This window comes from Xiphophorus maculatus, chromosome 8 (assembly GCF_002775205.1).
Source record: "Xiphophorus maculatus strain JP 163 A chromosome 8, X_maculatus-5.0-male, whole genome shotgun sequence".
Lineage (NCBI taxonomy): Eukaryota > Metazoa > Chordata > Actinopteri > Cyprinodontiformes > Poeciliidae > Xiphophorus > Xiphophorus maculatus.
Window position 1 is genome coordinate 9204906 of NC_036450.1, and position 25825 is coordinate 9230730.

General features: G+C 35.8%; 4 protein-coding genes across 11 annotated transcripts in view; 3 read left to right on the forward strand and 1 right to left on the reverse strand.

Annotated features, from left to right (window-relative positions):
• Positions 1-3130: 3130 nt before the first annotated feature.
• Positions 3131-6702, reverse strand: LOC102226996. Its single transcript, XM_023338740.1, has 3 exons — positions 6616-6702; positions 4812-4980; positions 3131-4042 (listed from the first exon to the last, which is right to left on the reverse strand). Exons 2-3 carry the CDS (start codon positions 4978-4980, stop codon positions 3528-3530), a joined length of 684 nt encoding a protein of 227 aa, XP_023194508.1. The 5' UTR covers positions 6616-6702; the 3' UTR covers positions 3131-3527.
• A 21-nt stretch (positions 6703-6723) lies between these two features.
• On the forward strand, positions 6724-9444 carry pus1 (pseudouridylate synthase 1). The gene is made up of 6 exons (XM_005799644.3): positions 6724-7032; positions 7122-7336; positions 7549-7686; positions 7932-8034; positions 8495-9195; positions 9296-9444. Exons 1-6 carry the CDS (start codon positions 6969-6971, stop codon positions 9326-9328), a joined length of 1254 nt encoding a protein of 417 aa, XP_005799701.1. The 5' UTR covers positions 6724-6968; the 3' UTR covers positions 9329-9444.
• A 103-nt stretch (positions 9445-9547) lies between these two features.
• noc4l (nucleolar complex associated 4 homolog) lies at positions 9548-16496 on the forward strand. Its single transcript, XM_005799690.2, has 15 exons — positions 9548-10681; positions 10789-10909; positions 11986-12092; positions 12389-12496; positions 12643-12792; positions 12883-12985; positions 13122-13156; positions 13240-13290; positions 13381-13492; positions 13821-13881; positions 14020-14130; positions 14239-14402; positions 14563-14645; positions 15744-15857; positions 16104-16496. The coding sequence occupies exons 1-15, from the start codon at positions 10541-10543 to the stop codon at positions 16221-16223; spliced, it is 1581 nt and encodes a 526-aa protein (XP_005799747.1). The 5' UTR covers positions 9548-10540; the 3' UTR covers positions 16224-16496.
• Positions 16497-17263: 767 nt separating this feature from the next.
• The window catches only part of LOC102238201 (RIMS-binding protein 2-like), a 72025-nt gene continuing 63463 nt past the window's right edge, over positions 17264-25825 (forward strand). For 6 of the 8 annotated variants that reach the window (XM_023338491.1, XM_023338498.1, XM_023338496.1 and 3 more), the window contains exons 1-2: positions 17267-17496; positions 20556-20702. In XM_023338491.1, coding sequence (XP_023194259.1) covers positions 20562-20702 — 141 coding nt within the window. In that variant the 5' untranslated portion in view covers positions 17267-17496; positions 20556-20561. Of the gene's footprint in view, positions 17497-20555; positions 20703-25825 lie in introns of all 8 variants that reach the window. The other 2 variants (XM_023338499.1, XM_023338495.1) reach the window with 2 other exon arrangements.

A 25825-nucleotide genomic window follows, 5' to 3' on the forward strand; every position in this document is an offset into this window, starting at 1 on the left:
TTTCCATTAAAGTACCACTACTTTGTGAATCACTTTGAATATGCACCTGCTGAATGGGCTTCTTAACCCTTTGGAGTCTTGGGTCTAAATGGCCGTTTTGGTCTAATTTTGAATTTACCCTTATATTTCCACCATAAAAACTATTTACCTTACCTTGTTTGGTATCATTATTTTCAGAACATCCTAAACTTTGTGATTTTACAGTGTTTGTTTCATTTTGACAAAATTTATTATCACATTGGAGCAAAAAACACACACAGAAACATGACGTCATGCCCGCCACAGGGTGGGCGTCGACCTTAAATTAAATTAAATGAGTCAGTTCCCACAAAAAGGATCAGGTAGCAAAGTTTGTTACCTATTTCTCACATTTTTTGGCTCTGCCTATGAAAAATGCTGGTTTCTGAATGGAAATTCAAATTAGTGATATAACAAAATGGTTCCTATCTTTCACTTTTTATTTTCTTATTGTGGTGTCAAAAAGCCTTTTTCCATCAAATAAGTCCTGTGAGTTGTCTTTGAAATTAAATAAATCTACTCTCTGGGGAAGCCTGATAGCGACAAGTCTTTTTACCAGTTTTCATGAGATTTCTAGAAGAAGCTCCAGAAATGCTGTCAGTCTCAAGTTTAAGCCTGCAATATCTGTTGTCTATCTGAAAGACAAATTTCCTGTCAGAGACTTAGATATATGGACACTGCTACTTGTCCATATTGATAAGGAAAAAACAAGTTTGTGCAGCTCAGTTTTACAGATAAGTAAATAACAGAACTCATCAATAACATGCTTGGGTACAGAACAGCTGTACCAGTTAAGAGTGAAGAGTGTCTAATGGTTCATACAGCTTATTTACCATTATAGTTTAGCAAGGTTTTCACTTCACTTTTTGACAAAAAAAAGTGCAGTGGGATGTTGAAATAATTGTTCGACATCTCTTGTGCCTGAAATGATTTTGTGAGTTGATTCAATGAGTTTTTATGCTTGAGAATTTTAAATAAATTAAAAATTTTAATTACAATTTTTTTAAAATCCCCAAATAACCAACTATAAATAAAACAACAAAAAATATTGTTCTTTCCTTGAACAGATGGCATAATACGTGAGCTGATCCATGATGTAAAATCTTCAAAAATCTGCTCATCCCAATTTTTGCTGCAATAGGGTAACATTTTATGTGCAATCTTACAGTATATTGGGTACATTGGTTGGTGTTTCAGACTCTGAATTTGACCTCTTTAATTTAAGTCTATGCCAAAACCTGACACTGCTATCTGACTGTTGTAGCTGAAATTGAGATTCCTTGAACCAGGTAAAGTCTTTCCAAACTGTTATTGCAATACTTTGGTGAACTGTTCTTTTGATGACATCTGGCATGGTCCCCTGCTGATGTGCTCTAAGGTTCAACATGTTGGTCAAAGACTACATATCTTGGTTGTAAAGAACTAATAGATTTTTACTTTTTATAAATCAAAGTACTTACGGGGCTGAATTGCCTCATAAGTATGCAGTTAAGTTCTATGAAGTCCTGTAAATTACTTAATTATTTGACTCAGGTGTTTTGAAGCAGAGACACATCTAAAAGTTGCAGGACTTGATACCTGGATTTGAAGACCCTAAACTAGAGCATCTGGGTGCTGCCTTTAGCAACACCCATCAGAGAAATCTAAAGAAATTAAATTTTCAGAAACTGCTCAGTAGTTGGGGATGGGATGGCGAAAAAGGAGCTCAACCAGGTACCAGTCATTCAGGAACCGCCACTCCTTCATACGTTGTGTGGGTGTAATTAGTTTTAATCACGACTATTATTAGTGTCACAAAGTATTCTTCCAAAATTCCCATTGACACATGAAATTACTTCTAGGTAATTCTTCTTGCACCCAACAGTGTGATTTATCAGTTTATTAGCGTGGCTCCACCTTGGTTGCACCACAAGAACCACAAGAATGATAATTACATATTTCCATTCTCCTCCTTGTATGCATTCATTTTCTTCCTAACTTTAACTTTGGGTTTGTAAAGCTGAGTAGATTATATTGGTAAGATATGAAAGACATGATACTTAGCAATCCTGTGATAGCTGCATGACAGAACCTGAAAAATGTGTTGCTTAAACAGGTGAATTCTCAACATCACATAAAGTGGTTCTCAGTATGTTCCACATCACATCCTGTTTTCACCCTGCCATGTTTGTGATTCCAACTGACAACTCTGGCACCTTATAAGGTGGTAGGGAAAATGTAATTTATCTGATAGCGTCCCACATTGAGATAGTTTACATAAAATACTTAAGACTTTTCTCCAGAAACAGGTTTTGTTAAGGTGTCCTTGAGAGAGACTTCCCAGGAAGGCTAGTGCTTATTTTTCTTGGTAGCAAAATCTGACTCAACTAGTTATCAAAATGTGACTGACATGAGTCACAGCACAAGAAAATTATTGGATACTATAACACAAACAACATGACATATTCCTTTAGAATTTAGATAGACAGACAGATGTACGGATGGACATACAGACTTATAGATGCATGTGCTGTTTGGCCTTTTGTCACTTGTTTTCCCTAAGCTGAATAATTTTTGGTGCAACATTTTTTTTTCCTAAAAAAAATTATATGACTTTTTCAAGGACAATTTCATATGCATGAAAAAAATACATCCTTCAATGACATTGAAGGAATTTCAAACTAATGCGATATTACTGCCCTCAAGTGGTCAAACGCAATAATACAGGCGTAGTTTTTTCTGGCCTTCACGGACCAACTTTGAAAAACTAGCTGATGAAAGTAAGGATGTTATTTTCAGGCATATTGCTATTTTATTAATCTGCCATAAATAGTTAAAAAAGAAAGACTGCCGATAAAATTCAGAAATTCTTGTTTTTATGAGATAAGAAGCATGTTTCAAACAAGTTCAATAAACAAATTATATTTAATCTTCTAAGATAAAACTTAAAAAAAATGATCCTACTAAATCTGACTTTTATGAGATGAGAATATCTGACCCTCAACTGTCAACATGTTACTGAAAAATATCTGTACAAGTTTTTTTTTGTTTTAAATATAATGTACTAATGATTCCTTTCAATCATTCCCACAATAACAGATTACTGGATTCTTAATTATTCTAAGCTTTTTATTTTTATTTAAGACATGTACAAACATTGATAGTGATGTTTTTAGATTTTATTTGTCCATATAGTCCAGGATGCAGCTAAACTTGAAAACAATTTAAGAAATATGTAAAAAATGTTTGGGTTTTTTACATTTTATGTACAAGAACCAAACAAAATAAGAAGACAACTAACAATTAAATGATTAATGCATGTTGGGTCAAAGACTACCTTGATCTAAAGTCCTTGCCTCTCAGTGGATGACCACTGGTCATCTGCTTATCATTCATTCAGAGATAAATCTGTTTTCTCTCAGAATAAATCCTAATTACAGACCAACCCATGGCATAGCAATAAAAACTATATGTACAATCACTCCTTTGACTTTTACTGTACTATTTAATGAACTTTCATCAAGCAATTTTCAGTTATTTATGTTAAAAGTGGGAGGTTCGTTGAACATAAGCATGTAAATATTATTATTACAGTGAGGGCATTTCACTGCATTTCCATAAGCCATGGTTACATCAGGCCCAGAGGCTTGAGAGTAGGAATGTTCGTCCGAAGATGTAGAGGGTTGCGGATCAGAAACTGGACCAGGTGCCGTGTTTGGCAGAAAAGGCTTCACAGTGGGTGCAGCATCAGGCAGGAGAGGCTCCACAGAAAATGTCGAACCTTGCAGGAGCGGCTTCTTGGACTGGGGTATGACTTGCAGGAGAGGTTTCACAGACGGTGAAGAAAGCAGCTTAATAAGATGGTCCTTAGGGGGTGAGGTGGGTGGCAGACATGGCTCTGGGTTTGGATCTTTTTCCATAAATCCCTCACATAACAGTAAATGCCTCTTCATATCCAAACGGCGCATGACTGTTCTAGAACAGATGGGGCAGTGGAAATGTCCCTGTGGCCTACAATGAAGGCTGCATCGGAGTAAAATTTTGTCTGCAGAAGTAAAAACAAAAATGTATAAGAAATAATATAATAAATACACCATATTGCCAAAGTATTGGGTCACTTATTGATTCACACAAATTAATTTTACTGACATCAACTGCTCTTGAGTGTAGTGTTTGCATGCTTTAGACCTCGGCCTTATATATTTTGCTTTGCAGTTGGTAATCCAAAGGTTGTGTGCAGCTTCATGGGTATGGCACCCAATCCCATGAAGCTAGCTACACACTGTTTTTGAGTTAATCTGAAGGCTGCATGAAGTTAGAAAGTCTGTAGATTGACCCTGAATAACATTGGCAACCTCTGCACAAAGCGCCTGGGCGTCCGCCAATCCTATTCAGTCTGGATAAAAACAAGCACCATAATATGTAAAATATAAATGCATCTAAAATATCAAACCTTTTAGGGTGAATAATAGGAGTGTGCTTTGTGTGTGTTGCTATTAAGTAGTCACAGCTATTGATTTGACAAGTGATTTCTAATACACCAATATCCAAAAGGCAAACAAAATAACTATCAAATGATGCCCAAACATAAAATAAGAGCATAAGGACAGGAACAGCATTATCTATTTCTTCACCAGAGTTGAAGGTAAACACACCATCAAGGCAGGTAACCATTGGAGACAAGGTAAGATCACATTACAAGTTTATTACTTGGACAATATACTAAAGTTGTGACATGACAAAATGTTAAATGGCCCACAAATACTTATACAAGGCACTTTACATTCAGGCACATACATATAATACCAACATACCTTTGTAAGGCAAACCATGACTAATGTGGTGGTTCATGTGTTTCTCAATCCTTTCCTTCACTGTGGGGTCGAAGTTGGGACAAATGGGGCAGTGGAACAGTTTATTACAGCATGTGTTGCATTCTTCCAATGCGATCTTTGAGTTAAGATCAAAGATTGAGACATGCATCTGAAACAGGAAGTAGTGCAGGGAAACAGCAGTTAAAGATTTTAATTACTTTTACAGTTTCATTCAATCTCATTTTGGAAGCTAATATGCAGTCATATTAACAAGAAAGTACACCCTCTTTCAAGTCTATGGTTTTGTATATTAGGACAAAATAGCGAGGATAGCCCTTAACACATCCAAAAGGTATTTAAATTTAACCTCAAATCAGGGTTGCAATCATAGAAGGTAGTGCAATTGTGATAATTTTACTAAATGTTGCAATGGTAAAATCAGTTGCGATAAATCCACATTATTTTGATGTTATATTCTCCAGCTGTACATAAAATGTTCAAAAACACAGAATTTTATCATTTATTTAACACAAATTAAGTCAAAGTGGAAAAGCCAAGGTGAAAGTTCACTCCATTCATTAACAGCTCCTAACATGTCACTGAATGAGATGCAGAGCAGCTTCAGAAAAACAATATAAGGTACATAAGTACATGGACACAAAATTGCATTCTTACAGTTCTAGATAAATAATAAATGACTGGCAACAAAGCAAATATAAAAGGTAGGTGATTTAAGTGGCTTTCAATTTTGTGTACAAAAGAAGGAAATATTTAATTCAGTTAAGCAAGAATTAGAATATTTTATACGGATTGCAGAAAAAAAAAGGGGGAGGGATTCTTTGGCATGTTACCAGCATGTTACCACATTGATGGTTAAACCCCAATGATATTAACGATAAAAATATTGTACTCTACAGACTGAATAAATGGCTGTCAGCTAATTTATATTTATTCCAGGGTTTCTGCAAGGTTCAGTGAGGAGTTATATTTAAGACTTTCTAAGACTTTTTCAAGATCTTTATGGCGTAAGCAAAGATAAGTAAATTAGGGTAATACCATAAAGTATACTCAATTTAATAACTTATCTTTAATGTATTTTACAAGTACATAGACCAATAATGAAATCCTGGTTTTCAAGCTGTCCAAGCTCTTTCCCATAGTGAAGGATCAAGAACGTGTAAATTGTACTTCCTTAAAGATACAGTAAACAAACTTTTTTTTGAAGGTTTTTGGGGAATGCTCAGTGTTTGGGAATAAATAAATAAGACAGGGCTTATTGCTTCCCCACATTATGGTGTTTATAGTTTTGTCTAAAAACAAAGACGGAAAGTAAAGGAATTTGGACAAATTTAGGACGTAATAACACGTTTTTTAACAACTAGTGTGGACATTCTCTTATGCATTTATGTCTTTCAAAAAATTAAGAATATTAAATATAGAGCTTTAGGTGATTTTCTCCAGTACTAAAGTAATAACTCTAAAAACCAGATCATTCAACTGTAATAAGCTATAAACAGTGGGGAGCAGTCCTGAAACAGCTGTCACTGAGTGGGAGCATTGACTAAACACAGCAACAAGTGACGGTCCATCTGATGCATGCAACTGTTTAATTCAAACAAAAGATAAAAATAGTAATAATAAAAAAACTTTTATGCTTAAATTGCTAACACTACTTTTAATTTCAATAAACGGCTAAGGTGATATTAATCTGGGGGAAAACCCTGCAACACAATGGCCCCAGTAGGTTTCTCTCCATGCAATCTTAATATACAAACAGAAACCCACATGCTGAAATAAAACTAACCTTGCAGTGGAGCTCAATTCTGCTTGCGGAGGTAGAGCGAACCTATTTCCGCCTTCTTTGGAGATCACGTGTTTCCTCTTACCGTGGAAAATACGGAATCTCGCGATATTGTTGAGGTCAAAGTTAGCAGCACCATGTGTGACTGAGGAGAACATCGCTGATTGTTACATGCAGCATTTTATACGGAACCTTTAAGTTTTTTTTGGCACGCTTTTTCTGTTCGTTGAAGTTTACGAAGACTTACAATTACCGGCTGTTTAATGAACGCATCTCGCGATATTTTTTCTCAGCTCATGGAGCAGGTTCCATGCTGACGGTGCTGCAGGAACCTATGATGAGTTTTTTAGCTTGACATGTTTAGAACCCGACCACTGTTAAGTGCCTTAGTTAACTACAGACAGTTGTTAGAGAGAAACGGTAGGTCAAGAAAAACAAATCTGCATATTTATTATTTCTGGTGGAGGCTCGTTTTCTGGTTTCACAAATGTATAGTGCTATATTTACAGGTTTAAAGTTCTTGTGCACAATGAGTGAAGACGCCAGAGATCAAGAGACAGCCAAGCTGTTAAAAAGGCCAAATGAGGTGAATGAGGACTCAGCTGAGAGAGCCACTAAGAGAATAAAAGCAGAAGGGGAGCACAATGAAGATGACAAGAGGTACCCAAAGAAGAAAGTGGTCATTCTTTTGGCATACTCTGGAAAGGGATACTATGGCATGCAGGTATTTTCCTTTACTACATGTAACAATGTTGCAAAAAACCTTGAACTTCATAAGAAGTGGATGAGTCCAACCACACTTAAAAATCTCTGATAATAATAATAAACCTCACTACTTTCACTTGTTTATTATTCTTAACTTTTTTATGTTATTATATTTTAATGGATAACTTTTTATTAATTATGTCATCTGTCCACCTGCTATTTTTCTTTTAGAGAAATCCTGGAAACTCCCAGTTTAGAACCATTGAAGATGATCTGGTCACTGCTCTAGTTAAATCTGGTTGCATTCCTGGAAACCATGGTGATGACATGAGGAAGATGTCCTTCCAAAGATGTGCCAGAACTGACAAAGTATGTGTTCATGCACCTGAAATATGCATTGCAAGACTATTGGGGGGGGCGGGGGAATCTACAAAAAAAGTTATTTGTCTTCACGTACCATATTGTTGCTAATGAAGGTTAAGTACTAAAGCAATGTGTGTTGTTTTGCTTCTATTTGATGTTACCTACGCTGGTTTGTTTATTTTGTAGGATGTTGTAAATTTAGTAAAGTTTTTTTTTAACAGAAACATTGTTACTTTTTTATTTTTCTTTAGGGTGTTTCTGCTGCTGGTCAAGTGGTTTCACTGAAGCTTCGTTTAATTGAGGACATAATAGAAAAAATCAATGAGAATTTACCACCACAGATCAGGGTGCTTGGTAAGACTGTTGTATTAGAAATAAGAGGGACTGGAAAATTTGCTGGTGAACAAGATTGTTTGACTTTCAGTTTGTTTTCCCTGTCTGATACCCCAGAACTAACAGGTCACATTGGTCCTTATCCAAGTTGTTACTGTAGTTGTTACTGAAGATTCAGATCTTTAATTTGTTTCACCACTCTTCTGCATCTTCATCACTAAATGGATTAAGAGCTTTTCAACCCAAACGCTGTCCTTATGCATTGCTCAAATGAGGGCTGTCATGCAAAGTGCTATGCTAATCACTACACTAATATGCTGTAAAATGAAAAAGAAAATGCAAATAGTGTTATTTATAGTCATTAACGTGCTAAAATCTGCATGGACAGGTCAAATGTTTATAAAACCTTGATTCACCTATAATACCTTTGATTGGACTCCATGGATGTGCTTCTGATGTAACTATTTTTTTGCTTTGACAGGGCTCAAGCGAGTGACCCAGGGATTTAATTCCAAAAATAACTGTGATGCCCGTACATATGCCTACATGCTCCCAACTGTAGCCTTTTCTCCTAAAGACTATGACACTGAGAACATAGCGGCGTTTCGTCTAGAAACAGAGACTCTTCAGAAGGTGAACCAACTTTTTGCCCTCTACAAAGGCACCCATAACTTCCACAACTTTACTTCCCAGAAGGCTCCAAGTGACCCCAGTGCCCGCCGCTACATCACAGAGATGTCCTGCGGAGAGCCTTTTGTCCGCAACAACTACGAGTTTGCCGTGATCACCGTGCGAGGCCAGAGCTTTATGCTGCACCAGATTCGCAAGATGATCGGCCTGGTGATTGCAGTGATCAAAGGCTACGCCAAGGAGGAGGTGATGGAGCGAAGCTGGGGTCAGGAGAAGGTGGACGTCCCTAAAGCTCCGGGACTCGGGCTGGTACTCGAGAGGGTTCACTTTGATCGGTACAACAAGCGCTTTGGAGGGGACGGTCTGCATGAGCGGCTAGAGTGGGATCGCGAGGAGGAGGCGATCAAGGCCTTCAAAGAGGCTCACATATATCCTACCATTGTTGAGACTGAATGTGAGGAGGGTTCCATGGTCAGCTGGATGGCCACTCTTCCCATCCATGACTTTGAAGCAACAGTTACTGGAACACAAGACAATAAGGACCAAAAACAGGTGCATCAGAGTTATTAATTTGATAATTAGATATATTGTATTGGGGGAAAAAATACATTGTTATATTGTAGCTAAGTGTTTGTCTCATTTTTTTTTGCAGGAGAATGCAGATGAAGGGAACGACTCCGATTAGACCGTCAGTGGAGAGAGGCGTTTTTTTGTCTTTTAATTTTTGGTATTATTTCTGTTTTTTGTTTTAAATATTAAGAACAATTACGTTTAACAACTGGCATAATAAAATCATTCTCAGTTATCTAAAGTCATCTTTTTAATTCTCAGTGGTTATTTAATTTAAATTAATATACAGTATATATGCTTAATTAACAGTACTCATTCTGTGTTTACCCAAACAATTAATTAATTAAGATCAGTTGCTTGGGTAAAGACAGAATGAGTATCGTTCTCATTCTAAAATCTTAATTCTGATTAGATTCAATTTGTGAATTTTACCCTAAATCAAAAACCTTTTATTTTTTGGGTTCTTATTTATTTCCAACATTTCTGGCTGTGTGTCTTATATTTTTATCAAGTAAAAAGTAAAGTAATTTAATCCTCTGAGTCAATCATATCCCCAAGATATATTTTTTGTATGGAATTAAAACTTGATGAAGTAGATACCTTCTAATTTAATCTTTGGGTAATTTTTTTTTTACAGAGCACCATCTACTGGTCATCAGTTGACACGTTTTAATTAAGCAAAGTAAGAGTTACTAGAAGATTTCCAGATTATGTTTATATAGTAAGTTTGTCGTTAAAATGGTCACCTACAATTATTTACAATAATTATCAAAAGCCAAATTGTAATACATCAACGGTAGACCGTTAAAATTTCATATAACTAATACTTTCCAGAATAATTTAAAAATGTTCAATAATATGCATAAATAATGAATGTAATACCTTAAAGTTTGGACATATTTATTAAAAGCATTATTAAATCATTCCATTCCCGTGAAACACCATGCGATTTAGTTTTTCAGAATTACTGGTCAAACTCGGTCTAATTTAAATGAACAGTTTCGATGTTGCGGTTTATTTGACGAGCTACATAGTCAATTTAAGTCACTTTTAGCATTGCACTAAAAACCCTAATTATAACAGTGTGCATACTGTTTTCGACATTTTTTGGCAACTTCCAGTATTTCTTGCAGCAAATTTAGCTAACCTATGATTTAATAATATCCGGAAATCATGGAGGATTTTCCTCACATTCAATATTTCCCGATTTAGATTGAGGTCACGACGAGTCCTCGCGACGCAAACTGCGATCCACATGTCTGTTTTTCTGTAAGCCCTTTGTCCTATTCTCCAGTGGACACGCGAACGCACCACACAGTCAACAAACATGGCGCCGGCCAAAAAGCGCAACGTGAGTTCTAAAGCGAATGTAAAAAAGATCAAAATCGACTTGGAAGGTATTGTTGAGCGTATACTTAAAAGTAGAAAACATGCCAACGATGTTTTTGACATTCTGGAGTTTCTTCAGGTGAGAAAATATTTAAATATCCAGCACACATTAACATATACCGCATACACGTTTCGTTGAGCTAATGCCTGCATGCTTGTCCACGTTTGCTTCCTAAATGTACACAGTCAGAAAAAGAGAAAGACATTACCTGCGCTGTTGATGCCTGCTGCAAGCTGTTCTGTACATTTTTGAAGAGAAAGGATCTATTTATTGGAAAGCTCCCTGGTGAGGATGAGGCGATAAAGGGTAAGTGATATGATCTAAAGCTTTCAATTAAACAGTTGAGATGGTTGAAGCTGTTGCCTCTAAGATATGAAATAAATCGTTGTAATGTTATGAAATTATCATGATCTTCTGGAAGCATGTGGATTGAGTTTATGAAACCCTCCAAAGACCATTTGGGAAACTGTCAGTGTTTTTTTTTTCTCCTTTTTTCCTCTTCTTTGTTCCCCTGAGTGGAACAGGCCCATAGCATCACAGATTCTCCACCATACTGGAGTTCCTCTGCTACATCTTCATGTTTTTGTGCTCCAGATGCACCTAGAATATTTATAGCTGAAAAGTTCAATCTCAGCTGACCCGAAAACTATTCCAGTAAAGTCAGACTAGTGCTTAAGAAATGCTTTGAGATGATAGGATACAAAAGGCTTTTACATTATTTGTCAGTGTACCAGTTGTTTTAAACTTTCTGACCATTGCTCCTATTATAGGGCTTGGTCATACTTGAATGCCTTGTTCTCTAAGATTTATTATTTTGAAGAGTGATTAAGATAGACCACTATGCCCTAGCGAAAGACAAAGTAATAAAGAAAATGTATATCTTATATTTAATAGGAATTGTAAGAGGTGTTGTTGAGTGTATTTTCTCCTTGGAAGAAATAATTTGACTTCCACCTTTGCTGGTATTAGAATACCAGCAAAGTATTCTAATACTTTGGTGGTATTAAAGTATTACCACCAGCAAAGGTGGTATTTTAATTAATACAAAACTTCAGTAGTGCAGTTTTATTTGATAAACTAATGTGATTAGTCACATTTTTAAGATATAAAGTTTAGAATAAAGCAAAATTCTTTATATTATAAAAATTAGAAGAAAATGCTAAGACTGAACTTTTATGTGTTTGTTGATTAGATATGATTGGTCAAATGTGACAAAACTAATTTTAGATTTGATTAGTTTTGCATCTCCATTTGGGCTTAGTCTTCACAAATGAGCTGTAGGGTGTAACTCTGTCTCATTTATCACCCTGTTCTAAACCGCGAGTTTCGGGTTATTGGACCTTAAAGTTGTGTCATTTCTTTTTTATTGTATTCTACTTTAGGTGAGCACAGCCCAGATGAGAAGTACAAGATTTTTATGCGTCATCGTTACAACAACTGTGTGGAGATCCTGCTTGAGCATCTCAACCATGAAACACATGGTGTTAAGGTGAGATAACTTCGGAGTTTAGCCAATTTTATTTATTTATTTTATAAAAGCAGAAATCCCATTAGCATTGGTCTTTGTTTGGCATGTTAGATTTACATCACATATAAAATAATATACACCTTCTGCTTACCACAGAACATGACTTACGTTGGTTATTTTTGGCTGTCATAATTTTGTTTTTGAGTAAAGAAAATATTAAAATGTTAGAATGAGCAAATAACTGATTAAATTTGTAAGGGATCAAGTTCTTTTTCACAGCAATGTAAGCATGAAGCATATCTTATGTCTGAATATAGGAAAGTGCGCTGTGCTGCCTGATGAAATTTGCTGCTGGACAAGGACTGCATCCTCTGGAAGACCTGGACTGGAGTGAACACTTCAGCTTCCCAAGAGAACTGATCCAAGTAAGAGTTTTTCAGTTTTGTTATTACTAATTAATATGTCACACCTTCCTTTGCATCTGTCAACGAATCCCCATTTTATTATAAAAAGTTCAAAATCATTATAAGTGTAGGAAACGTTTGACATTTTGGATTTCTTTTGCTGACAGGCCGTGGTGCACAACATTCTCTCTCAGAGCTCGGACAACTCCCTACTGATCTCCAGGTTCCAGGAGTTCCTTGAGATGGAAGACGTACGTTACTACGTCATGAGCTCCATCCGTGACAACGTGGCCACAGTCATGGACAAAAGCAAAGGGGTGGGAAACAATGAACTTCAAGTTGCATCTTTCATTATTGACAGTTTTTTTCTGTGATTTGCCTTATTTGAATTTGCTTTTTCTTCTTAGGTTGTCTTGCCTGTATATCAGTCCAACGTGTTCACTCTCATGTTGAACATCAACATGCCGAGCCAGGACTCTGAGCTTACCAACTTTATGGTCAAACAAGAAGGTAAGTGCTATTGTAGTTAGAGTTGGCAGTGAACAGCTGGTTTGTTTGAGTTGTTTTTACTAACCAGCCACTATTTAGAAGAAACATTTTCTTTGAGACTCTTCTGGATATCACTAACCTGAAATTATTTTTCCAGCCAAGCATGAGGATTGGAAGGCTGCAAAGCTGCATGTAAGTGAAATATTTAAACTCTTATCTCCACTTGTCTTACATTTGTACTGACTTAGCAGAGTGATTCTCTGTTTCCCCTTCAGGATCACAAACGTGCCTTTGAGAGAATGTGGCTGGGCTTTCTTAAGTATAAGGTAAATCTTTAAAGTACACATTTAACATTTTGACCTCGTTGATTACTTCCTTCATCTCACTGTGTTTTGAAATTTCTCTTTCTGTTATAGCTGCCCAACAGCATGTATAAAAAGGTTTTAGTGATCCTTCATGACTCCATCTTGCCTCACATGAGCAAACCCACACTGATGATTGACTTTTTGACAGCTGCCTATGATGTTGGTAAGTTTATAACGAAGTAATGGTAGATGTTGTGCAGCAGATCCTTGTTTTTGGTTTGTTTAATAAACTAAAACTATGTTAAACAGATGAGATGGCTCCTTATTTTTACAACTATAGAGTTCTTTAAAACTTTTAAAGATGTGTTTAATGTGTCAAACATACATTTATAAAAGTATTATTGATTGATTGATTTAAGATTTGAAGTTTGGAACAGGTTTTTAAATTACATTATTAATGCTTGCATCCTTAGAAAAGATGTATAAAAATGAGTAAGTGAATATACTGTGTTTATGAAAAACATAAATCTATTGTGGTTCTGTTCTAATAGGTGGGGCGATCAGTCTGCTGGCCCTAAACGGTTTATTTGTCCTCATCCATCAACACAATCTGTGAGTATCATATAAAAACAAATAAGTTTCTTTTACTGAGTAGCAGCAGAAATAGCAAAGAAAAGCTAATTGAGTTCATCTTTAAATGATACATTAAAATGTAAACTATTTCATTTGGTTTTCTTGTTTTGTTTACAGAGATTATCCTGATTTCTATAAAAAGTTGTATAATCTTCTCGAGCCATCTGTTTTCCATGTGAAGTACAGGGCGCGCTTCTTTCACCTGGCTAATCTTTTCCTCAGCTCCAGGTAAGACCATTCCCTTTTTGCTGCTTTGTATTTGTGTATTTTCCCATACAAAACACATGTAAAGTTCACACTTTATTAAGTGTATGCAATGTTTGTGCTCGTCTCCAGTCACCTGCCAGTCTACCTGGTGGCTGCGTTCGCCAAACGCCTGGCTCGTCTGGCCCTTACAGCTCCGCCCACAGCTCTTCTTATAGTGCTGCCTTTCATCTATAACCTAATCCGGCGCCATCCATCCTGCAGAGTTCTGATTCACAAGCCCAGCTCAGAAGATGGTGAGTCACATTTGTCTTTATGGCTAATTGGGTCAACTCTTAACTTTAAATTATTACTGTTTGAAGCGATGTATAAAAATGTTGTTTATTGCGCACAATGCTCCTTAAACACAACAAAGGTTCAATTATTAATTATAGTCGTTCCTGTTCACATTGACAGAGCTTCTTGAAGATCCGTATGTGATGAAAGAAGTGGATCCAGCTCTTTGTCATGCCTTAGAGAGCAGCTTGTGGGAAATTAAGGTAAGTTTTCGCACCAAACTGGGGCAAATATAGTCTCATTGTTTGCATCATTGAAGCACCAGATGTTTGGCAGCTTTAAGCAATCAGAGGAAAAGGTAAAAAAATATTTTCATGTTAAAGGAAAGAACAAGCAGTGTAATTGTTCAAACTGACTCTCTTTTTCCATCCTGTCGTTTTTCAGTGTCATCAATGATGTTATAATTTCTTTTTCATTTTTCATAGTGTTAAAAACTCAGTTTTATAAACATTGTCAGAACTTAAAATCATCAGCTGGTGTTATTAATTTTTTTGCATCACAACTCAGAAGTATGGTACTTAAATAAAATGAATGGTATTTAAAACTGTGCTAAAAAACAGACTGTCATTTAAAACAGCATTCATAAATCAGACTAGTGACATGTACACAAGCTCCAAATGCTGCAGAAGAAGTGTGCAAAAGTTGCAAATGGACCATTTTAACTGATCTAATGATGTGCCTCTGTTTAAAGACTGTTAAAAACCAGTCTTTAAACTTTAGGCTGTAATGCTGGAATTGCTTTGACAGGAAAAAACAAAAATGGCTTGTTTTTTACATGGATGATTGACTGACGTGTTATAAATTTCCCTTTTAGTTCTAAAAACTTATAGAAAAAATGGTAGTACTACATAATAAAACACAGATCTAGAAAAGTAACCATTTTCAGGACGATAAGTTTCATGAAAGTTCTGAAAAGCAACTTCCTCATTCCAGGAAATTATATAACAAGTCTCAGGAAAATAGGTTATAGGAAACTAACCAGTGAGTTCCTTGAAAATTTCAGGAAGTACAAAGTATATTCCAGATAACCTGGTAAGTTTTGAAATGTAGTCTTATAAGTTTTGGGGAAATATGAGCTACATTATGTATAACAAAAAGCTATCCCTTCTCTATATCTTTTTATCCCTATGGATTCATGGAAACGTCCCTGGATTTAAACCTAGAAAAGACAACAGTGGTAGAAACTGTGTCGTCCTGCAGCCTTTATTATTTAATGTTACTGAAAAATAGTGTAACCATGATAGATTCCTGTAACGGTAGCGCATGGGACATTCGACAGTCTCTTGTTTCCCATTTTACAGACACTGCAGAAGCATTATCATCCAGATGTGGCCAAAGCTGCAATGTTGATCAACACACCTCTGTCAGAACAAGAAGATGACATCAGTGAGGTGCTGGAGATAACCTCCTATGAGGTAATGAAGCATTTTCTTGTCCAACAGCAGAGCATTTGTTTCATTTCAGCTCTATGATTTGCTTTAGGTTTTCAGTCCAGGCTAGAGAAAGAATAAAACACTCTTGATAATTTAATTAAGCAGTAATTAAATTGGTCAGTATTAAAGAAATTAATGCATTTTGTGTATGAATCAGAATGAATTTGTCACATGTTCGACAAATGTCTCTAGCCTGATCAGGAATGTGCCTAATTTTCTTGTTTTCAGTTGATGGAGCGAGACTTGAAGCCGACTGAAAGCAAGAGTTTCCCACTGGAGTTTGAAACAGCTGCACATTTACTAGAACGAAGAGGAGAAGTGTTGGGACAACACTTTTGTCTGGCTTAAAGGATTATTAAAATATGCCATTCCCTGTGTGCTGTCTAGTTCTTAAAGCTGGTAATATGTCTTGGATCAATGTCTGAAGAGGTTTGGAGCCATGCAGGAGAATAGGCAGACTTCATTTACAAAACTGCAATTATAAATATAGTTTTTATTTTTATTTTATAAAAGATTAGAGGAACAGAAATGTATTTTTCTTTCAACTTGTACTGATGCTTTTCTGCCTACCCATCCACTGTTTGTTTTGGGTTCAATAAATATTGAACTGCAGCACATCGACATCGCAGTTTTCTCGTTTTTTTTTGTTGTTTTTTTACAGCAATGATGTGAAATTCATTCACTGTATTGATGATAGGATATGAAATATTATAGTCAACCCAAACGATTTTTAAGATAAAATTGGTGACAACATGGAGTAACCTTTGAAGAATCACAAAGGATGGACACAAAAAAATGTGAAAGGATTACATTCATTTTGACTTGTTTTGTAGATTTGCAGGGTGGAGGAAGTTCCTTCCTACCTAATGTACAAACTTTCCAACAAAATACACCTAGTGGTGCAACCAGGGTGTTTCATAGGAAAACAAGTATATAAGATAGTTTATTTTAAGGGTCAACATAAAGAACCAATCATATCATAAATAAACCTGAGAAGTTTTACAAATTAAACATTAGAAAGTTAATCAATTTGTTTAAGAGAAAATACTAACAGAATGCAGTTAAAAGGGTAGGAAAACTTGGCCTAAGTGGAACTAAGACAAGAAATTCAAATTTTATTTGGTTGCAGACGAAGTACAAAGACATTAGTTGCTATAATAGCTGTTATATTGTAAAGGACATTTTACTTAACAAATTACATCCCTTTACAAAGGATGCAGCACTTTGTAAAGGTTTTTCTTTCATGCACAGGCGAGAGGTTGGCTTTGTGAACTAGTCATTGTGAGTCCTCTTCAGTGTTCTTTCTCTTGTTAAGTGGACCATATGGACACACAGTGGGGAGTCCAGAGTAAAAGGACCCAGTAAGGGAAAATCCTGAATCATAATTCAATTATTCTTCAGAAGAGGTAGTAAGACCAAAATACATCGACAGAGCCAGGCACTCAAAAACATAACTGCAATCAAGGAGGCGGCAAAGTCTGTTGTGAATATTTGCTTAGGCATTTTTCTTTTTCTTTGTTATTTAAGTAGGAGGATGGACAATGCTGAGGACCAAGACAAGGAGAAATCACTAAATGACATCATCCTCTAGAGAAGAGAAATTACGGACTATTTTGAGTAGGTAAGAATTTTTAATGAATGAATTCAAAGGATTATTCCTTTGAATCCTTTGAAAGAATGAAATGAAATAATGTTATACTCTGTCAGGATGTTTGATTGTATCATCCTTTTCCACTTGTGAACAGTCCAGTTCTTTTACCTGACCAAATATTAAAACATGTTTTCTTCAGCATATGACCTTCCAAGTCATGTGCTTTAACAATCACTCAGGGGACAGAGCTGTTTTGTTTCTATATATCCTAGAAACGGTCTTGTAAACTGAACAAAACCATTTCAGTTTTTCAACTTTTGCCATATTTTTATTCTGTCTGAAAAGAGAGTCTGAAATGAGAGTGATTTCCCACTGACAATGTGATTCTCAGTAGTACATAACTTATTTTTGATAGGATGTGCATCATGTCACTTGGATATGTCAAGAATAAATAAAATTATTTACAGCAAATTGACAGGAACTATATGGGTGAGATTTTTTAAAAGTCCTTTTAAAAGATGATTAATTCTTTGGATTTTAAAAATTCTTCTATGCTATATTTTCAGTTCTATAGGAATCAAAGTTGTTGGTCATAAAATGTATTTTATGTCAACCAAACTACACTTTGCTTAATCAAAATAATGCACAAAAAAGTCCTACAAAGCATGAGCCAATCTTAGCAATGTCCTTTTAAGATTTTGCTTTAAAGGAATAGTTTGTTTTTTTTGAAGAAATATGATGGGCTAAATACATTGGACCTACCTTCCGGCATTTTCCCTGTTATATGAAAAGAAGCCCCGCCCCTTTTTGGACTCAGTTTGTTCCAACAAAATGAGACCCAAATTTTCACATCTCAGCAAAGTACTTTCATTTCTTTTCTTTTTTTAGAGTAAAGTTTTGATTTTATTTCAATAAATCAGACTTGCAGAGTTTTAACTGCATTAAAAGTGAGGGCATTGGCTTTCTCATATGAAATAGTGATTAAAATACTCACTGTTTCAAGTATTTAGAAAAGTTCAACCTTATGTTAAATAAAATAAAATAAAAACAGCCAGGTTTGTATTTTGATATAATGGGAGCTTTCTTTTCTAATTTTTTATACATTTGTAATGGAAACGCTGGCATCACTGAGCTAACAGAGGTCTTGACAGATTTGGACTTCACTGCATGTCACTGTAGGACCCATAAGCTTTATGTTCCCTTGCTTTTGTGTTTGCCCTCCTCCTCCCAAATCCCCTGCAAGGAAATAAAAGCTGTCCAAGGTGAGTCAGAACAGAAAATCTGTTCAAGCATGTGGCGGAGACAATAAAGTGCTCAGAGAGACAGAGAGAGGAAATTGAATAATTTAGTTTGTTTACCAATGTTTCATTGTTTAACAGTCCTGTTAAATGATGCTCTGTTGATGATCTTACTATCAATTTCATCAGTTTTAGTGATGGAAAAAAAATCTAACTCTTTAAAACAGTTGTACAACTCCAAAGATTATTTCACTGTATAATTTTAATTTTAAATTCAGTTTGAGTTTAAATTTAATCAGAAATCTGGATTACATTTTAGCTTTCTTACTGTCATGTCTGACTGTTCTACTGTGTAGTTGCTGTAACCCCACAACTCATGAGTGCAAGTGAGTGTCTGCATAAAGGTACATCCAGGTCAACATAGATGGGGATTTACCACCTGCTGATTAAGGTTGATGCTCCTCCTGTCATCACGTTGTGATGAGTAATCCTACCTTATATAACTCAATAAAGCTCTCCGTCACTGAACACATCCACACACTTCCACTCCCAGTTCATCTAAATACATTCTTACAAACTCAGAATTTGAGGGAATAATGTTAAACTACAAGTGTGATTTAGGATTGAGTCTACAGACGACTTTACTCTCGGGACTGATTTTTGGATCTAAGCATGTTTTATTTTTTAGTTATAGAAGAATGGTTGACTAAGGTAATGGAGGATGACGATTCTGCACAAGTTAGTTTAACAAGTCCCTCTTAAATCATTAGCAAGTTTTGTATGCAGCACATTTGTGTTGCGGCTATTTCTTATTGTAGCTATGTTTAACATTGAGCCTTGAATTGATGAATAAAGATATAAATAAACTTCATTTTGGCAAAGCTTGTAAATAGCCTGGTTTTGTTGTTACCTACTTGTCCCTGTAGACATTGTCCACCTTTCCTCAGTCCAGACTTTTTATTTGCTTATTCCTATTTATGCATAAATGTAAATTAGCGTTGCATTCATTTTTTATTGTTGTTAACTTTGTCTTATGTAATTTTTTTTCTTTCCATAGAAAGTATTCCTGGCTCAGTGCTTCTGCGGTTAGCTGTGTATGTTTTCTGATCAAGTCATTAATGGAACGGTTTCTTTCATTAGCTTTGTGCACTCTCTTTTCTTTTACTTTCCAAAGAACTGCTGCAGCCCTGAAGGCTGGTGTCTTCCATGTTTTAGACACATGGAAGACACCATGTTGGAGCAGAGAAACTGCTCCAACACTGCTCATTCAAACTGCTGAATGCAATCTACAGCATGTCATCAAGTTCTAATACAGCTTGCTATTGACCTATTTATTTGATACAGATGTGTTGAACTGCCTTTTAATCAGAACTGAATTTGACAGTATGATATTGGATGATTTTAAAGTGATGCAAAATGAAAAGTACAATTTTGAAACCGATTTGAAACATTAGATTGTGAATGTATTCTAGATGATGTTTGTAGGAATAGTTCTTTTAAATCGGTTTAATAAATATTTACAGCACTTAGAGTGTTAAAATTCTATTAAAGCTTTCAAAAACATGAATGAGTCAAGAAAAATGTTAACAATATGGCCATATACATGCAACATTTTAGCATATTTAACTGTTTATTTAGAGAAAAGGACATTTAATCCAGAATAATTGTCAGTGTCAGTGTATGATCAGTTTGTTACTAGGAACTGAATATATTCTCTTCCCGGAACCAAAAATTTACACAAACAGATGCGATTTAAAATGAAAATATATATTTTTCAAATTTCAAAAGCATATGCATGTTATTCCTGTATTCAGAGAATATATAATGTAATATGTTTACACTGTTTTCCAGGAGATAATGAGGGATCAAACAACCAGCACTAAGATGGAAGATCTGCTGAGGAAATCTCAGATGGAGTTACAGTGGATCCAAAGACAGCTAGCTATGATTGGGGCCAGAAACAGGCACCACCAGCACCTCCTCCACATCAAGGGCAAGGTAACAATGTGCTGCACTCTACAAGCCTTTATAGCCTCGACTGCTATCCCAGCAAAGATAAAACTCAAAAGGTGAACATTAATATAAGTGAAGTGAATGTAGGGGCAATATAATACCAACTGACATTTCAACAACAAGGCCATTCAAAGTGCATTATGAAAACATAAAACAATAGCAAATAAAACAAAATAGATTAGATTGCCGTGGTGTGATTACAGGTAAAATTAAACAAAAGCAACTCTAAAATTAATGTTTTGGGTTTTTTGCCATGTTTTAAAAGGAATTCAGTGTCTCTGCATTTTTGCAGTTTTCTGGAAGTTTGTTCCAGGTTAGTGAAGCATAAAAACTGAATGCTGCTTCTTCAAGTTTATCTTCAAGTTTCAGCAACAAGGCATTTCAAAGTGCTGGAAATGTCCTGGAAATGTTCTTCAGATGGTAGAAGGTTGAATGGGAACTTGTTTTTATGTGTCACTGAAGGCTAGGTCTAGGTCCATTGCTACACCCAGATTTCGGGTCTCTTCCATAGTTGTTAGTTGTAATAATTTAAGCTATGTACTGAATCTTGATTGTTTCTCTTTTAGTCCAAAAATACTTACTTCAGTTTGTTTTTATTCAACAGAAGAAAGTTATGGCACATCTATGACTTGATTTGTTTGATGCAACTATTCAGCAGTTAAATAGGTTTATTGCCATCTGGTGACATTGTACTGTATCACCTTCAAATGTCTGGTAACTCAGCTCATTATCCGTTATAATCTGAGCTAACAGGTGAAGTTAGGACACCACAGTTACTTTTTTCTCGTCTGATTTTTTTTTTTTTTTTTGGTGGTTTATAACTCTGCTTTAATACCATCGTCTGCTACCCCACCCATCTACACACCAACAGACAGATGTGCCCAGAAGAGGACAGCGTGTCTTTAAATGCTCACTTTAGTATTTAAAATCCAGGCTGAGAGAAAAGGGGGGAAAAAAAGGTCAGGCTGTGATGTGGTGTAAAGGCAGCAGATTGTTCACGTAGTTAAATGACACTTTGCCTTCAGCAGTCTGCATATTTAAAGGGGTCATTGCCTATTTCTGCCCAATCCAGTTTCCATCTGTTCCAGAGCGCCTGTCTCACAGGGCCTCATGTCAGGCCTGGAAACCAATTTACAGCAAGTAATGCGTCCACCATAAAGATAGGAACAGACAGCAAGCAAGTGTTGCCAGGCAACAGAGTAGAACAGAGATTTCGCTCTGCTTCCTCTCCTTGCTCACGCAGTCATGGTGTCTTTTCCTTTCAGCCCTGCCCTCTGTCCTGCGCTCTGCCCTCATGTTAACCAGAGAGCAGCTATGGACAGAACACACAGAGAGTTTTCTGCTGATGTAACCTCACTAAAACCAGCACACTGATTTAATTTTAGCCCTCTTAGGGATTTAGGGGAAGTGAGAAAAGCAGTGGGATGCTTATTTGTGGGCTATGTTCTGGAACATGAACACCAAGACTCTATTTACATGATGCTCTAAAGCTCACGAGATCAGGATGTTGAATTTTATATATGTTTAGTACAGTAGCTTCTTTTTATTTGTTTGTTGATTAAATAGAAACTTACTGCAGACTATGTTGAGTGCCTTACATTTGACTTAAACTGTGACTTAAATTTAGGTTTAAAAATGGGTAACATGCATATTCTGCACATGTTACAAAAATGTACAAATTACATAGCAAGATATTATGAGATTTTAATAATAATAATTAAAAAAAATTGAAAAGTTTTTCACCTTAGAACCACAAACTTCATTGTAGTGAATGGGGTGTTACATGATAGAACAACTCAAAGTAGGGCATAACAGTGAAGTGGGAGGAAAAGGATATACATTGTTTTCAAAATAGTTTACAAAATAACCTGAAATTACACTTATTTACGTTGAGTCCCTCCTATTTTGATACCCTTAAATAAAATCAAGTGTCTTTGAATTAGACACTGGAGTCTAGCTATGTGTAACTAAGCATACACACAGATATACAGTATAGAGCTGCATAGAGATTTCTAGAGAACATTAGTGAACATAGAGTATTATAAAAACAAAGCATTCTATAAATCTGACTCTTGTGGAAGATTTGCAATAGAAGAATCCATTATTGAAAGAACATCATGAGATGTTCCCATTTGTAGTTTTTTTTAGAAAAACTATAAATGAATTTATAGTGAAATAAATTTGGAAGAAGGTGTTTTGGTAATATGACAACAGAATTGCATTTTCTGACCTAAATATCAAATCCATTGAGGTTGATCTTCTTGCAGATAAGTGACACTAAGTATACATCCAATAATGGAATGCTTATATATTATAATCTACACTTAAAATGTGACGTTCACAGATGCTTTCCATCTAATCAAACAGCCTGATCTCATTTGACAGAAGAACATTTTATTCTGTAAATATGCAAAGCTTTTTAAGGTGGACCTAAAAAGACTTACAGCAGTAATTGCAGTGACCAGTGGTTTTGACTCAGAGGGACTGAAAATAAATCCATTTTATTTTCAGTCCCTGAAAATAAAATGGGACTGTCTCACAGGGCTTTAAAAAAATCTGAAAAAAAATAATTTTTTCAGATTAAAATTAATTTTTCAATCTGAAAAAGTAAAATTTTCAGATAATTTTTTTTAAAAATCAGAAAAATTAAAGTTTTCAGATTTATTTTTGTATAATATATTTTCAGAGCCATGTGCTAATTTTCTTCCACAGCACAACTATGCACTACGTTTTGATGTTTTATCACTTAAAATCAGTTCAACAGGCATGAATTCTTTTGCAAGCCACTGCATGTTCGGGAACTAAATAAAGTGAGGGAGAAACGGCTGTCTGTGATGAAATGATTCAAACATCACTGCTCAGCAGATTTACTCATCCTGTTTAAATGAAAGCAGCCATGTGTGATGCTGTTTTTGGTCAGCTGAACAGCGAGTACACATGTGGGAGCAAGCGATAGAGAAAAAGTCAGGGTTTGCAGCACAGCTGAACGATGAAGCCTCAGTTAATACGTTCACAGATCAGACTTTGTGTGAAAGCACCAGCCAGGTAACAGTTTTGGGGGATTTGTATTTGAGTGACACATCCAGCCAGTTCCAGCTGACTGCAGCAACTGAAACACTCACACAGAGGTGTTGCATCTGTCTTTGACGCCTGATGGCATAAGAGGAGTCAAAAGGGTGACTGCTTTTGAGGTAGGAACTTTGTTTTTGCTATCAATTCAACTAGATGTATATCAACAGTTGTCTTTTTAAATTTTTGTTTGTCTTTTCTATATACCTTTACTAGGTATGCAACTGCTGTGTGCTTGGGAAATAGAAATATTCATACATTTTTATTCTAACAAAAGAAACTATGCATGAATATATTGACAGAATACAAATAATCTCTAAAAACCACCGCCTAGTTGGAGCTTGAAGCTCCATTAGAGATTTGGGGTTGCAAATTCCAAGTTGGCAACTCAGCAGTCCTTATGCAATTGCAACACTCAGACACCAGAGGGAGATATTACAGTTCAAAATAAGTTAGCTTTGTGCAATCTTGCTTTTTAAATGTAAAAATCCTTTAAAATTTCACATATTCTACATGAACTTCCAGGAAAACAGTTTTATTATGTAAAGTTTTGAATATTAAAAAAAAGTCTGTTATGATTTATCAAATTGGATCACTTAAAACTTTAGGAGTCACATAGGCTCCATTACTTTCTTACCACAGGCTCCACAGTTCCAGTCTGTTTTGAATAAATAATGTATTCCCTGACTCTCCATCGCTGGTGTTCCTGTTTTTCTGCACTGCTTGCTGTGTTTCTCATGTGAGTAGGCTTCTAGTTCAACTAAAAAAGTAGTGAGTCCCAGCTCGATGCCTGACTTTGTTCTTGTACGCCCCCTGACCGCTGATGTGCATCTCAGAGGTCTCTCTGAAATGCCACTGAAGTAAGTAAAGCAGTAATCATGTCCTTGCCTCAGCTGTTTTGGTTGCTGACTTTCCTTTGTGCAGTGCACACACTGCATCTCTTCTGGTGATTGTGCATCTTCTGCTCAGCTCTGACATTTAGGGTTGGTAAACACAAGAACAATGTCCTCTCAGAAAGACATGATGGTAAAAAAAACTAACTTGTATAATTTCACATTGGGTGCACTGAACTTTACAAAGAAGAACAGCATAAAACATCAACAAACAATACTAAGCTGAGGTCATGAGAGTTTCATAGTAGAAAAAGTCTGATGCTGGTATCATTCTAAAATATTTTACCTATATAATTTGGATAAATTAACTATTTATGACTTAATTTTCACAATTGTTTTCACACACATAATTACCCTTCTTATAAAACATGGCCGGTTCAGTCCAGTCATAACTTACTGTTCACTATGGCTATCCGTTAATTTAAGACTGCTTCTATTCAGTGATAAAGGAACATAACTGCGTGTCCCAGTCCCATATGACATTAAAGTAAGGGTGAATTCAAAGTCACACAGCAGCATATAATATGTCCCAAATGGAGCTTCTGCAGGGAGGCCTCAATATGAGACTCCAACACTGGGTTAAAAAAAGCTTCAGTTCTTCAGAAGTGTTCAAATAATGATGTCTAGCCTTGTTTATAATTTCTTTAGAAGAGAGCGAATTAATTGCACTCAAACAACAAAAATAATCTTGTTTTAAAAAATATTTTTCTTGGTGAAATAGTGATCCCTAAGAAGACTATTTCTTCTTATTTCTTCCCTAAGTCTTCTTAGGGAAATAGTCTTCCCTAAGAAGACTATTTCTTGGGGAACACTAAAAAATAGTGTTGCCTTCTTTAGCTCAAATAATTTTAATGAAGTCATTTCTGCAGGCATTCACCGCCCTCTGATTTTGGTTTAAGTGGTTTCTCTTTTCTTCACTCACCCTCTGATACACATTCATGATAGATTTTACAGTTTTGAGCTGGGCAGAACTTGTATCCAGCCATCCAAAACCATGACACTTCCACCCTCATTTATGAAAAACATGGTCTCTCTTATAATGTCCAGATGATTCAGTTTTGGATTTACATCATCTGGCTTTGGAGGCCACTGAAGCACAGTGAAGTCATTGTCATGTTCAAGGGCCAATTTGAAACGAACAGATTT

Excerpts from the sequence above, each read along its gene's own strand:
- noc4l (XM_005799690.2), top strand. The coding sequence starts at position 10,541 with ATGGCGCCGGCCAAAAAGCGCAACGTGAGTTCTAAAGCGAATGTAAAA. Across the intron at positions 14,403-14,562 it reads CAAGCCCAGCTCAGAAGATG|AGCTTCTTGAAGATCCGTAT; the intron begins GTGAGTCACATT and ends TCACATTGACAG. Across the intron at positions 15,858-16,103 it reads TGGAGATAACCTCCTATGAG|TTGATGGAGCGAGACTTGAA; the intron begins GTAATGAAGCAT and ends TCTTGTTTTCAG.
- LOC102226996 (XM_023338740.1), bottom strand. The coding sequence starts at position 4,980 with ATGCATGTCTCAATCTTTGATCTTAACTCAAAGATCGCATTGGAAGAA. Across the intron at positions 4,043-4,811 it reads TCATGGTTTGCCTTACAAAG|ACAAAATTTTACTCCGATGC; the intron begins GTATGTTGGTAT and ends TTACTTCTGCAG.
- pus1 (XM_005799644.3), top strand. The coding sequence starts at position 6,969 with ATGTTTAGAACCCGACCACTGTTAAGTGCCTTAGTTAACTACAGACAG. Across the intron at positions 7,033-7,121 it reads ACAGTTGTTAGAGAGAAACG|GTTTAAAGTTCTTGTGCACA; the intron begins GTAGGTCAAGAA and ends CTATATTTACAG. Across the intron at positions 8,035-8,494 it reads ACCACAGATCAGGGTGCTTG|GGCTCAAGCGAGTGACCCAG; the intron begins GTAAGACTGTTG and ends TTGCTTTGACAG.